At 49.7% G+C, this 14,205-nt stretch overlaps 2 protein-coding genes across 2 annotated transcripts; one reads left to right on the plus strand and one right to left on the minus strand.

Annotated features, from left to right (window-relative positions):
- The first annotated feature begins 1,597 nt into the window (after positions 1-1,597).
- Positions 1,598-2,560, plus strand: LOC104586413 (putative germin-like protein 2-1). Its single transcript, XM_010243644.2, has 2 exons — positions 1,598-1,769; positions 1,995-2,560. Exons 1-2 carry the CDS (start codon positions 1,649-1,651, stop codon positions 2,543-2,545), a joined length of 672 nt encoding a protein of 223 aa, XP_010241946.1. The 5' UTR covers positions 1,598-1,648; the 3' UTR covers positions 2,546-2,560.
- A 9,878-nt stretch (positions 2,561-12,438) lies between these two features.
- LOC104586412 (uncharacterized) lies at positions 12,439-13,638 on the minus strand. Its single transcript, XM_010243643.1, has 2 exons — positions 13,078-13,638; positions 12,439-13,032 (listed from the first exon to the last, which is right to left on the minus strand). Exons 1-2 carry the CDS (start codon positions 13,636-13,638, stop codon positions 12,439-12,441), a joined length of 1,155 nt encoding a protein of 384 aa, XP_010241945.1.
- Between the last annotated feature and the right edge of the window lie 567 nt (positions 13,639-14,205).

A 14,205-nucleotide genomic window follows, 5' to 3' on the forward strand; every position in this document is an offset into this window, starting at 1 on the left:
TCCCCGAAATTTTTTTAGATAACAGTATTCATTTGAAAAATAAATTTACTTAAAATAAATAAAAATTTTAAATTATAAATAATTTTTAAATATATTTATATATATATATATATAATATAAATAGTATATATACATAATCGGGGTCGAGGCGGGGCGGGGACCTCAATCCGCAACCCTGACCTCGACCCTGATCGAGGATTTCTATTAATCTCCATCCCCATCCCTGCCCCGCCAAAATAATCCCCATCCTTACCCTATCAGATCGGGAAAGTCGGATTCCTGAGGGGATGGAGAAAATTGCCATCCCTCTACCACTACAGGCCACCATGAGAAAAATCTCTTTCTGATGTTGAGCCAATAGCCTTTTGAAAACACACATATATATCATATATCCAATTGATCGAAGGTCAAGATATCTGTAGACAACCAGGCCAGTGGGAAAGAAGAAAGGGGAAAGAGGAATTTTTCTTTTCTACCCTCAAGAAGAATATAAAAGTGACGTTGTAATTAATACACGATACCATTTTGCCACTCAAGGACACAAGCTTCAACCTAATGACTACCACATGAGAACTTTAAGCAATTGAACATTTCAAGATGTGATATCATTTTGGAAAGGGTCCTATAAATCTTGAATTTATCTAATCAACTTCATTTTTAAGCAAGTGAAGCTTTTGGAGAGCCGATGTTATTTGGGGCCGTTTGGGAGAGCTTCAGCTTTAATTGAGCTGTGCACTTTGAGGAAACTATTAAAACCCAGCTTCACTGAAAACTTGTTTTCTTGGATTGAATGAGAGCATAATTGGGATTTCCTCATGTTTCACCAATTAACCTAACTTAGAAGATTTTCGTGTGAGAACCACTGAAAACTTGTTTTCTCGTACCCGCTTATAAGTTATATTAATTGGGGAAAAATCCGGAGAGCACAATTTGGTTATTAATCAGTCATTTGAAGGACTGACCGGTTCAACCTCCTCGAATAGTTAATCCTCTAGAACACATCAAAGCATCTGAACCAGTTTAGCTAAATCTTCAACTCAGCCCAACCAAACGGGCCATGAGAAAAGGTTTAAGAAACCGACCTTGTGGACAGGTATTGATTGGCAAAGTCAAAGTTTCATTCTTCTTTCCTAACCAATACAGTGAAATTTTATATCATAAGAATCTAGAGTTTCTGGCTATTTCTTCCTATAAATTCTTATCAAACCATCAAAAAGAAAATATTAATTCTTGTCCTTATCTGATTACAACAGAGTGAAGATTGACCAGATCAGTTCATCCCTCTATTCTTCACATATTCCAACTCATGTTTACACTATCAACCAGCAATGGAAGTATACGTCAAGTAATATCCCCAGCTAAACAGATTAATTATAGATGAAAATCTTTGTTCAAGATAGATATGTGCCATGTTTTTGGAAAGCAAATGAGAGCAGTTGTAGACTAAGTAACTAATTAATTTAATTAATAAACAATTGGTTTGTTTAATCCTAGACTGCACGCAGAGACTATTGGAAGACACAAGAGACCATTTCGTTAGCTTCATTCTATAAATAGCACGGCTCTCATGCCAACCTTCTCACCCGTCAATCAACAAACAAACCTGTTCCAAATTGATGATAGCAAATTGATTACAAGTAGTGAAAAAATGGGTTATCGGATGCTCGCATTTCTGGCCATCTTGGTCCTTGGCTCTCAAGCTTTAGCCTCAGATCCAAGTCCCTTACAAGACTTTTGTGTTGCCATCAAGGACACTGAATCTCCTGCAGGTACTACATTCACACTCTCATGACTCTGCTTTCCCATTCTTTCCCTAATTCCCTTTCCCTTTGTATATGTGTATATATACCAAACAAAAGAAGTCCAATCCTAATTAAACTTGTACATATTCAACTAATTAACATCATATAGTGCAGCTGTTTGGTTTTACTTCAAATGCTTTCATTCTTTGCTATCAACTGTTGTTGACAATTTTGTTATTGTTTTCTGAACAGTGTTTGTGAATGGGAAGTTCTGCAAGAATCCAAACTACACAACAGCAGATGATTTCTTCTTTTCTGGCCTTGACAAGCCCGGAAACACATCCAACCCTGTTGGCTCCAAAGTCACTCCTGTGAATGTGATGCAATTACCTGGTCTCAATACTCTTGGCATTTCTTTGGTCCGCATAGACTACGCTCCCTACGGACTGAATCCACCCCACACTCACCCCCGTGCCACTGAGGTCCTGGTTGTGTTGGAGGGCAGACTCTACGTGGGCTTTGTCACCTCTAACCCCGACAATCGCCTCTTCACCAAGGTCCTGAACAAGGGAGATGTGTTTGTGTTCCCTCAAGGTCTCACTCACTTCCAGTTCAATGTGGGGCACACCAATGCCGTCGCCTTTGCCGGTTTAAGCAGTCAGAACCCTGGTACAATCACCATTGCTAATGCTGTGTTTGGACCTAAGCCACCCATCAAAGATGATGTTCTTGCAAAGGCATTCCAAGTTGACAAGAAGGTGATTGATTACCTTCAAGCTCAGTACTGGATGGACAACAACTAAAATAAAACATTACTACTAGGCTGTAAACATTCTTAAAGATTATATAATGCGATTGTTTTCTTTTTCCTTTTTATGTTATGGGCCCGAGTGTAGGATCGCGTCACGGGTCGTTCCACGGCAGGAACCCCTGATCTTCCCTTGCCTTTGGTCTTACGCACAGACCCTATTTTGCCTATCTAGTGGGTGATTTGTCCAAGAGACCACCCGAACTCTCCCTTGGGGTGATTTGTCCAAGAGACCACCCAAACTCTCCTCACTCTTTTCTTGGCTGGAAAACTGAATGCTTTATTTCAATTCGTGGCTCCTTAAATTGGAGCTTACAGAAGGAAATTCCTAATTAAACTCAAACTCCAACTTGACTCAAACTCCTAATTACCTACTCTTATTTGTAACTCACTCTTACTTAAGATAAGATAAAGATGAGATTAAGATAAAGCTAAGGGATAAGGGATAAGATAAGGATAAGGTAAGCTGGCGGCGAGTTGGCTTGATGTGTCCAGATAAGGGTGGGCCCACCCCTATGAGCTGTCGTGTGGGCCCCGCTCTACTGCTGCTGCCGGGTGCGTGCGCGCGGCTCATGGTGCCACTTCCGCGTGGTGCGTGCGCGCAGTGCTGCTGCCGCGCAGTGCGTGCGCACGCCTCAGGGTGCTGCTGCCGTGTACGCGCCTCATGGTGCTGCTACCGTGCTGCTGCCTGGCGGTGCGTGCTGCGCGCCATGGTGCCACTGCCGTGCGGTGCCGGCCGTGTGCATGGTGCGTGCTGCCATGCGGTGCGGCGGTGCGCGCTGCTGCCTGGCGATGCGTGCTGCGCACTATCGGCGGTGCATGTTGCAGTGCTACCAGGCGGTGCCCACTGTTGTGCGGCCTGCTGTGCGGGCTGCTGCCTATGACTGCGCCGCGGTGCCTTGTCGGATGGTGTGACCATAACATCACACCCCTCCTGAACTACGAGCTTGTCCCCAAGCTCGAATTGGGTGTCGAAACACCCTTAAGGGAATCCTGGGTGGCTTTGCCCTCCTGGATCGGGTTCCCATGGAGGGGGTTCATCCTCCTCTTCCTCTTGTTTCACCAGGAGGCAGAAAAGTTTCTTGCACCTGTGCCCTGCCGAGTAGAGATCATCGCAATTAAAGCATTGCCCCCTCGCCCTGCGTTCTGCCATCTCAGCCCTTGACAAGTGCTTGATAGGAGGTGTACCGCCGCTACTCTCCACACTGGATGCTGATCTGGAATTGGTGCTCGTCTGTGGCTTCTGTTCTGGGCTAGCTGCTGGATATGGAGCCATTCCGAGTGGTTCCCTGTTGTCTGCTAGTGATGACCCTCCTCCAGTAGGCTTCGGGTTTGTCCAAGCCACTGCTGGGCGTCCCATGCTGAACGGCCCTCGACTGATCTACAGTTTGCGTTCGAAGGCTCGGGCTAAATTCATTGCTGTGACCAGGTTAGGCGGGCTCTGCATCTCTACATCAACTCTCAGGGGTTCGGCTAGACCAGCTGTGAACATATCAACCTGCTGGTCCAGTCGTACTGAAGAGGCCCTGGCGAGAAGGGTCTGGAACTGCCGTTGATACTCTGCTACGGTACTGGTCTGCTTGAGATTAATGAGTTCCCCCAAAGGGTTGTTTGTTAGTGGGGGTCCGAACCGAAGGAGGTAGTACGACTTGAACTGTCCCCAACTAAGACCTGGTTCCTCCTGCTCCACTCGGTAGAACCAGAGCTGCGCTTCTTCGGTCAGATGGAACGCGGCCAAGCTGACCTTGTCCTTGTCATCAGTGCGCTGGTTGCGGAAGAACTGTTCGCAGCGGTGCAACCATCCCAGTGGGTCTCCCGCGCCGTTGTAGGATGGAAATTCCAGCCGACTGTACTTTGGAATAACAGCGGCTGTTGGGGCAGCGGTCTGCTGTTCGCTGGACGTCTCCGCCCTGTCCGGTCGATGGCTGTTGGTGGTGGCGGTTCCCTCCGAGCTTCTTTCGTTGTTGGAGAGAAACGCTTCCAGAAGGCGTCGCAGCTCCCGGACTTCATCCTTGACCTCACGAACTTCCAAGCAGGTTTCGGCGAGCCTATGCTCTAGCTTGTGGACCCTGGAAGTCAGCGGCTCCTGTTCCCCCATGACGGTAGGCTCTGATACCAAGATGTTATGGGCCCGAGCGTAGGATCGCGTCACGGGTCGTTCCACGGCAGGAACCCCTGATCTTCCCTTGCCTTTGGTCTTACGCACAGACCCTATTTTGCCTATCTAGTGAGTGATTTGTCCAAGAGACCACCCGAACTCTCCCTTGGGGTGATTTGTCCAAGAGACCACCCAAACTCTCCTCACTCTTTTCTTGGCTGGAAAACTGAATGCTTTATTTCAATTCATGGCTCCTTAAATAGGAGCTTACAGAAGGAAATTCCTAATTAAACTCAAACTCCTAATTACCTACTCCTATTGGTAACTCACTCTTACTTAAGATAAGATAAAGCTAAGGGATAAGGGATAAGATAAGGATAAGGTAAGCTGGCGGCGAGTTGGCTTGATGTGTCCAGATAAGGGTGGGCCCACCCCTATGAGCTGTCGTGTGGGCCCCGCTCTACTGCTGCTGCCGGGTGCGTGCGCGCGGCTCATGGTGCCACTGCCGCGCGGTGCGTGCGCGCAGTGCTGCTGCCGCGCAGTGCGTGCGCACGCCTCAGGGTGCCGCTGCCGTGTACGCGCCTCATGGTGCTGCTACCGTGCTGCTGCCTGGCGGTGCGTGCTGCGCACCATGGTGCCGCTGCTGTGCGGTGCCGGCCGTGTGCATGGTGCATGCTGCCATGCGGTGCGGCGGTGCGCGCTGCTGCCTGGCGATGCATGCTGCGCACTATCGGCGGTGCATGTTGCAGTGCTGCCAGGCGGTGCCCACTGTTGTGCGGCCTGCTATGCGGGCTGCTGCCTATGACTGCGCCGCGGTGCCTTATCGGATGGTGTGACCATAACATTTTATCTCTGATTCCGTCTCCTAATTATGGCTTTCTGTTTGATTCCTACGTGAAAACAAGAAAAGATGGTCAGCTACATTTTGGAAAACTGAAGACAAAAGGGTAACCAATCAGGTGGGTTTTCATAAAAATTCGGGAGGGGGGGGGTTGATTGGTTAAAACCTTTTTTCGTATGTTTAATTTTCTAGCATCATAGATTTTCCAATTTTGAAATTAGGACCAGACATACCTACCAAATGGTCTTGGTACTCTCAGTAATCAATACAACTATACAAGTAATGGTGCTAAGAGAGATGAATTCTTCAAAGTATGTCATTTGCATTTACATGCATTTGGAGTTAAGTAATTAGGCTGCGTTTGGTAAGTGCAAAAAGCATATATATCATTATATCAAGGTAAACACAAGTTTCTTCAAAATATACGAATGCAAATTGGTTCCGATTTACTTTGATAAATTTTGTATTACCTTTGGTTGTAATGGGTACACCTAAGAGTTTCAAGATCGGATCCTACCTATTTATCATATTGAGTAACTTTGAGTTCAAAGTATGCTTCCATTATCATAAACTAACTTTGTTCCCATTTTGAAAGCAAAAAAGTCAGAAAAACGAATTTTCGTCTTCAGTATAAGGACATATTCTTATAGGACTATAATTGCAAAACCGAACTGGAGTACAAATTCACCTTGGCTTTATAAAACCGAACTGATGAATCAGATAATATCATATTAGATTTGGTGGATCTATACTTGATCCAGTGCGGGCGGCACGGCACGAGCTATCGTGTCGACCCGTGGGCCTCGAACCCCTGGCTCAGCACAGCATAGACCTTTGTGTCGGGCCTAGCACGGCCCGTAGGCCTTCGTTGTGATTGGCCGAGGACAACAAATTAATTTCATCCCTAGACTCCGGAGGATGACCAAAAGCTTCGAGGGTTTGGAGAGGTTGTTGCCGGGGTCGAGGTGGAGGGAACTCTGAGCACTGCAGAAGTCGAAGGTGGGTGACCGAGGTACTGTAAGACAAAATACGTCAGAGGCCCTGGATGAGAACCCGAGGCAGAGTCTCCGACGGTCAAGTTAGTACAAGGTACGAAGAGGGGAACCAGGGTATGGTTTGTGAGCCCAGTTCCAAATTCAGACTGTAAATTGTATTCGATCCTTGTACCTGGAGGGGGCACCCCGATTTATACATGAGCTACCTAGAGGTAGGTGGAGATGAACGCTTGAGATGGGTGCCATACGAGGGCAGTCAGAGAGCTCTGCAGGGGCGCGTGGGTGCCTCATGATTGGCTTCATACAAGGGGAGCAGGGTAACCCCTGCTATAGCGGATCTCGTTCCTGAATCTGGCGCTCGTGGTCTAGGCCTCCTAGCCTCAAATGGGTTGGGTTGGGTCACCCCACATCCCTTGCCCCCCACTCCCGAGGCCGAGAGAAAAAATTCGACTTCGGCTGATGGAAGTAGTAATGGTGAGCGCCAGTGGGCCCGGTAGCCAAGGTGTACCTTGCGGTGGCGTCCTCTTTCTCGTCTCTGTTTGGTTCGTCTTTATAAGTTGGGCCTAGGCTGCAATTGGTTTATGGCATTGTTGCTTCGAACAAGTGACCTAGGAGACGCACTCAGTGCGGATGCTTTGGGGCCATCATTTGGGCTAAGGACCTATGGAGCCAAAGGCTGTTTAGGCTGAGGGCCTATGAAGCCGAAGGCTGTTTAAGCCGGGGGCTTGTGAATCCAAAGGTTGTTTAGGCCGAGGGCCTGCGGGAACCAAGGATCTGTGTGTGGGACGGTTTTTCGGTTGAACTGATGTGCTCGCTTGCTGGAACGGGTCACCCGGACCGGTGGGTCTCTTTGGGCGGATGCACTACTCTGTCTTGAGTGTCGTTTTGTCTTCCTAGGGTGAGCACTCAGGAATGTGGCACGACTGGATCACAGGTGCGGAGGTACTTCTCATCCGTTAGATTTCTGATGATCTGAGCCGTTATTAGTGCGTCACTTCGCCTTCCGAGGCTGAGCGTCACGCAGCTCGCCATGATTGGGTTGTGGAGGCGGTGGCTTCTCAGCCATTGGATCTTGAGAAATCTAGGCCGTTCGTTCCTCTTTAAATAGGTGCTTTGACAGCAGAATTCTTATCATTTTGCCTCTAAGTGCTTTCGCCTTCGAGTGAACTCTGCTCCTAGATTCTCTAGTCTTCAACACTCTACCTTCACTTCTATTACTTCCCCTCCCCTTCTTAGGTAATTTCCAACGATGTCTTTCTCAGATTTTGGACCTGAGTGCTATGAACTTCCGAATGTACTAGAGGGGAGCTCCATTCGAACCCCTTCTCCCCTTTCCCCTTGAAGCCCTTCTGTTTCCATTCCCCTTCGATGCGAGGTGGAGGTGCTCCAGGAGAGGGTAACCTCCGGGGGAGTCGAAGGCATCCGTCAAGGCAATGACCCTCCCTGTGAGAGCGCCGCATCTGTAATGCTGAGGGGTCCCCCCAGGCCGAGGGAGAGCAGGACCCAGACCTCGTCCCCAAGACAAGGGTTGAGAGTGTTGTCGGGGTAGTGGCCAGGGCTGATCCTTCTTGCCCAGAGTTCGTAGGTTCTCTAGAGTGGGGTTAGGTTAAGGCCCTCACGAGGCAATACTTCATCGCTTCATCCTATGGGGTGAGGGCGCCCAAGGCGGGTGATTGGCTATGGACTCCCAAGGAGGGGGAGATCTGCATTTTTCAACACTCTCCTCCAATTCGGTCTTCGGTTCCCCCTTCATCCGCTGATCTCTGACCTGCTAAGGGTGTATGGGATTACCCTTAGCCAATTGGCACCCAATGCGTGGAGGTGATGCCGAAGCTCTTCCGAGCGGTCTTCATACTGAGGAAGAACTCTTTCGAAGCTGGTGTCTTCTGTTTCCAACCCCGCAAGTCCAAGCCCATAGATAACCTCTCTTTCATGCACAACTAGAAGAGTAAATATTTCTTTTTGTCTTGTCCTGAGGGCTGGTCCTTCAAGTCGGGGTGGGGAGAGCCAGTTTGTGTGTAGAGAAAAGTGTCCCCTTGCTTACAAGTGAGGAAAGTGATGATCTCATGCGGCTGCTCAACCTGGGGAGAGTTCGAGCCCAGCCCTTGGTGGAGGAGGAGATCCCATTGGTTTTCATGGGACTCAGCCCTACCCCTCTCGATAGGATAGGCCACGCAACTCCTTTTCATGTTTTCCTTGCCTTCGTCTTTGTGTAATGGTACTAACTATTGCTTTGCTTACAGAAGTGCCGATGGATGCTCGGAAGGCCATATTGGACTGTGACCGCGTGATATAGAAGGAGCGGGCGAAGGCTGGTGGATAGACGCTTCAGAGGCCTACTGGGGGCACGCCAGCCTAGAAGAAGGCACCGGCCCCTGTGAAGGGGGGGGTCTTCCCGCTAGGCCCTGCCTAGGGAACGAGAGCACAGGTCCCTGCCAAAGGGACTTCTTCAATAGCTCCCCCGAAGGGAGCCACTCCACAGATCCTCGCGAAGGGGAAGGGGCCCGTCAAGGAGGGCCAGCTGGGGCGCAAGGAGCAAGTGCCGCAGCATCCGGCCGAGGTGCCGAGAGGACTTGCCAACGGGGTTGAGGTAGGGAGGAAGAGGCCGGCCGAGGAGGCTGTAGGGGGTCAGCCCTAGAGTTTTTCCGGTGATGCCCCGAGGAGGCCCCACAAGGAGTGAATGAGGCTATTTTCTGCTCCCGCGCCATTGGAAGAGCTCACCTAGCAGTCTGACCAAATCTTCCGCACAGAGTAGGAGATCTGCAAGGGGTACTCTATCCGCAACGCGGGAGTTGGCCCGGCATTGGTGAGTGGGGCTCTCATAGAACGGGACCGCTTCTAGATGCTGGGGATGGCCCCGAACAGGTTGTACGAGTAGGGGTTGCAGAGCCTGGTCAAGGTAACAGCTTGCTCCCCTTTCCTTTCCTTCTTTTCTTCATTTATCTGCTAGGTGCTAACTATTTTCTCGTTGCTGGTCTGTCTTCACTTTGTTGGGCTAGGGGATCGGCTGAAATTGACCCTAGCCAACATGGACAAGTTGGAGGCTAAGAAAGACAAGTTTAGGCAAGTCGCCACCACCGCCATGGAGAAGCGTCGCGAGTTCCAGTGATACTTCGGCGACGAACAAAAGCTTTGCATGGGGGCCGAAGAGAAGCTGAAGAAGACACAAGATCTCTTCTCCCAAGAGAATATGGAGAGGACTCATGCAGAGACCTCATTTATGAGGCCGAACGGCGTCTCCACCATGCCGAGGTAGACATCGCCGAGGCGAATAAGCGGGCGGCCGAGGCAGAGAGGAAGGCCGAGGAGGCAACTAAGAAGGCTACAGAGGCCAAACAGAAGGAAGCCGAGGCTGAGAAGAGGGCCCAGGAGGCAGGGAAACGAGCCAATGAGTTGGCCGATCTCGCTTCCGGGGATTACTTGGATGGGATTGAGGACACCAAGAAGGCACTTGTGGCGGTGCTTCCAGATTTTGATGCTAAATCTTTGAAGGTGATCCATGACTCTCCTGAAGAGGCTACTGATTCTGCACTCACTCCTTCGGCTGGTGGCGAGGCTTAGGCCAAGCTTTTTCTCTCTCTGGTTTTTTTTTTTTACATTGTACATATGTTTGGCCCGAGGGGCCATGAGACAATTTTGTAAAGCCAAAAATTTTGTACATAATGAAAATTGGTGGCATTTTTTATCTTTGCCTCAAATTTTGAACTTGTGCTTTGCTGTGTTGTTTTTCCTTGTACTTTTTGCACTTATGCTTTTGTTGCCGAAGGGTCCTTGCCCCTCCAAGGGAAAAATCACAGCGTGAGACCAGTATAGTTCTCTTCGATATACTTTACTTTGCACGTCAGGAGAATGGCGGAGGGGTGGCCGAGGCGAAGCCTCCGCAACTAGGCTAGGGCTTGCTTGGCCTACCACTCTTCTTGAGCGTTGACTTAGGCAAGGCCAAAGAGGCCTATGATGGGGGGAGGTCAAAGCGGAGCATGAGACACGCTTGACTCTCCTCTCTTCAAGTAAATAGCAAGATGACCTGTCGATGTAAGAGTGGGGCCGAGACTGAGCTGAGGCTCGCTTGTCTCCCAATCATCTAAGTATTGGTTTCGGCGAGGCCAAAGTGGCCTATCGTATTGAGGGGTGCTCGAGACAGAGCTGAGGCTTGTTTGGCTCCGTGGGGCCTAGGCAGAGCTGAGGCTCGCCTATCTCCCATATCCCTGCGCATTAGCTTCGACAAGGCCGAGGTGGCCTGCCCTATTAGGGGGTGGCCGAGACAGAGCTGAGGCTCGTCTGGCTCCGTGGGGCCTAGGTAGAGCCGAGGCTCGCCTGGCTCCCGTATACTTGTGCATTAGCTTTGGCAAAGCCAAGGTGGCCTGCCCTATTGTGGGGTGGCCGAGACAGAGCTGAGGCTCGTCTGGATCCATGGGTTCTAGGCAGAGCCGAAGCTTTCCTGGCTCCCATATCCCCGCATACTTGTTTCAACGAGGTCGAGCGCAACGCTCCAAGGAGTCTGGCTTCCTTTGCTGGTAGTGCTAAGTGTGAATGTTTAGGAGGCTAGCCGCCACCGAGGTGGGGCGTTGAGGCATATGAGGCCCTCGGACGCCCGGGTGTATTCCGACACATTAAGTCACAGCTAGGGTGTTCGCTACTTATTTTTTAAGTCTTGGCATCGGTCTAGCGAGGGGGTACAGTCCTTGGAGGAGGCTGTGCGCCCTTGCCAGTCGCGAGGCCAAGGAGGAACTTAGTAGGTACACGCACTAACCATTGAGCCGAAGATGAACATTGCTTCAGTCATCCAATAGTGTCAAAAAGATATTACAATCATTTGTAGTACATCCGAAGATTCTCTGAGTTCCATGTCTGAGGTATAGGTCTTCCAGGTGAAAAGTGCCAGGGCCGGCGACTCGCTTGATTCTGTAGAGGCCTTCCCAGTTGGGGCCCATTTCCCAACTTTGGGTTCGGGGACCATGGCTTTTCTGAGGACAAGGTCTCCTTCTTGATAATGCTTTCTTTTACCCTAGAGTTGTAGTAGCGGGTCACTCGCTGCTAGTAAGCAGCTATCCTTATCTGTGCTTGCTCTCAGGCTTCTTCTAGCAGATCTAAGTTTGCTCTAAGGGCTTCATCATTCTCGACTTCGTTATACACCTCAATTCGGAGTGTTGGTTGGCCGATCTCTACTGGGATTACTACTTCTATGTTGTAGGTTAAGCCAAAGGGAGTTTCTCCCGTGACTGTCTGAGGCATAGTTCGGTAAGCCCAGAGTACACTGTTTAGTTCTTCAACCCATAGGCCTTTAGCTCGGTCCAATCCGGTCTTCAGCCCATCCAGTATTGTTCTGTTTGTGACCTTGGTTAGGCCATTGGTTTGAGGATAACCTACCGAGGTGTACTATTGCCTGATACCGAAGGAGGCGCACCACTCTCGGAACTTGGTGTCATCAAATTGCTTTCCATTGTCGGCGACTAGCATGTAGGGTAGCCGAAGCGACATATAATGTTTTTCCAAAAGAAATTTTGGATGGCTCGCACTGTGATGGCGGCTAGAGGCTCGGCCTTTACCCACTTGGTGAAGTAGTCTACTGCAACAATGAGGTACTTTTTGCACCCCGTGGCCGAAGGAAAGGGGCCAAGGAGGTCCATGCCCCATTTGGCAAAGGGCCATGGTCTGCTAAGGGCTGTGAGAGTGGTCGTCGGTCGGTGGCATAAGTTGGCATGTCTTTGACATGGGTCACACTTTTGCACCAATCTAGCTGCATCCTTGTGGAGGGTAGGCCAGAAGGAGCACTGCCTTAGGGCTTTTTGGGCTAAGGCTCTCCCGCCAAGATGATTACCACAAATGCCCTCGTGAATTTCTTGTAGCACATAGTTGCTTTCCTCCAGATGAAAGCATCGGAGGTAGGGTAAGGTGAGGGATCTTCAGTACAGTTTCCCTTCCAGCAGGGTGTAGTGGGTTGTCTGTCATCAGAGTCACTTTGCCTCATTTCTGTCTTCGGGCAGCCGTCCAATTGATAGGAAGTTGACGATGGGATCCATCCATGAAGGTTTGGCCTCTATTGGGAGTACTCGGGTTTCTTCAATGGAGGTCCGAAGCAACTTCTCGACGTGCACAATATGGCCAGGGGATCCGCTCGAGGTACTTACCAACTTAGAGAGGGCGTCATCTCGTGTGTTCTTAGCTTGCGGGCCCCGTTGCAAGGAGAAGCGTTGGAAGTGGCGGGCTATATCTTGGACTTTAGTGAGGTACTTGGACATACTTTGTTCCCTAGCCTCATACTCGCCATTCACCAGATTTACCACCAGTTGAGAGTCGTTGAAGGCTTCTATGTATGAGGAGCCGAGGTCGCTAGCAAGCTGCAAACTAGTGAGGAGGGCCTCGTACTCGGCTTCATTGTTTGATGCAAGGAAGTCAAACCTTAACGCATACTCCAGGACAACATCATCTGGGGTGAGGAGGACGAGGCCCGCTCTGCTTCCTTTAGCATTGTATGAACCATCGACAAAGAGCTTCCATTGAAGTTGAGCCTCGTCGTCCACATGATCCCCCTCAGCATTTTCTGGGGGCTGGCGAAGGGCTCAGTTGAAGGTGCATTCTACTATGAAATCTACCAAGGCTTGTACTTTGATCACGGGTCTCTGCCGGTACTGAACATCAAACTCAGATAGCTTAAAGACCCACTTCGTCAGGTGTCTCAAGACCTTGGGTTTGCTGAGGACAGCCTTGAGGGTTTGGTTTGTCAGGACCACTACAGTGTGGGCCTGAAAGTATGGCCAAAGCTTCCTTGCTGAAACCACGAGGGCGAGAGCCAACTTCTCTACCTCGGGGTACTTGGTTTCGGCGTCGCAAAGGACCTTGCTAGCATAGTAAACCGGTTTCTGCACGCCATCATCCTTGATGAGGACTGAACTGATTGCCTCATCTCTGGCTGAGAGGTATAGGTACAAGGTTTCCCTTTCGGTCAGCCGGGTGAGAAGGGGAGGCAAAGTAAGGTACGCCTTGAGCTCGTCAAAGGCACGCTGGCACTCCTTCGTCCATTGAAACTCTTTTAGCTTCTTGATGGCACAAAAGAAGGGTAGGTAGCGGTCAGCTGACTTTGACATGAAGCAATTGAGGGTTGCTATTCGGTCGGTGAGTTTTTGGGTCTCCTTCACCATCCGGGGGGGTGCCATGTCTATTATGGCTTGTATCTTCTCAGGATTAGCCTCAATGCCTCTCTAAGTGACAATGAAACCTAAGAATTTGCCTAATGTGACGCCAAAGGCACCCTTGCTAGGGTTGAGCTTCATATTGTACTTCCGCAAGGTGTTGAAGGTCTCGACTAGGTCCGGGATGTGGGTCTTGGCCTTCAGACTCTTCACTACCATGTCATCCACATAGGCTTCAACGTTCCTCCCCATCTACTCTTTGAACACCTTGTTAATAAGGCACTGGTAGGTGGCCCCAGTATTCTTGAAGCCGAAGGGCATCACACGGTAGTAATATGTGTCATGTTTAGTGATGAACGAGGTCTTCTCTTCATCATCTAGGTGCATCTTTATCTGATTGTATCTGGAGAAGGAATCCAAAGCTAAGTAGCTCATACCCTGCAATGGCGTCAACGAGGTGGTCTATCCTCAGCAAAGGAAAACTGTCATTGGGGCAAGCTCGTTTAAGGTCTGTGAAATCAACACAGATCCGCTATTTCCCATTAGCTTTCTTTATCATAACCACATTTGACAACCAGTTAAGGTAGTGTA

This window comes from Nelumbo nucifera, chromosome 6 (genome assembly GCF_055504915.1).
Source record: "Nelumbo nucifera cultivar China Antique chromosome 6, China Antique-T2T, whole genome shotgun sequence".
Taxonomy (NCBI): domain Eukaryota; kingdom Viridiplantae; phylum Streptophyta; class Magnoliopsida; order Proteales; family Nelumbonaceae; genus Nelumbo; species Nelumbo nucifera.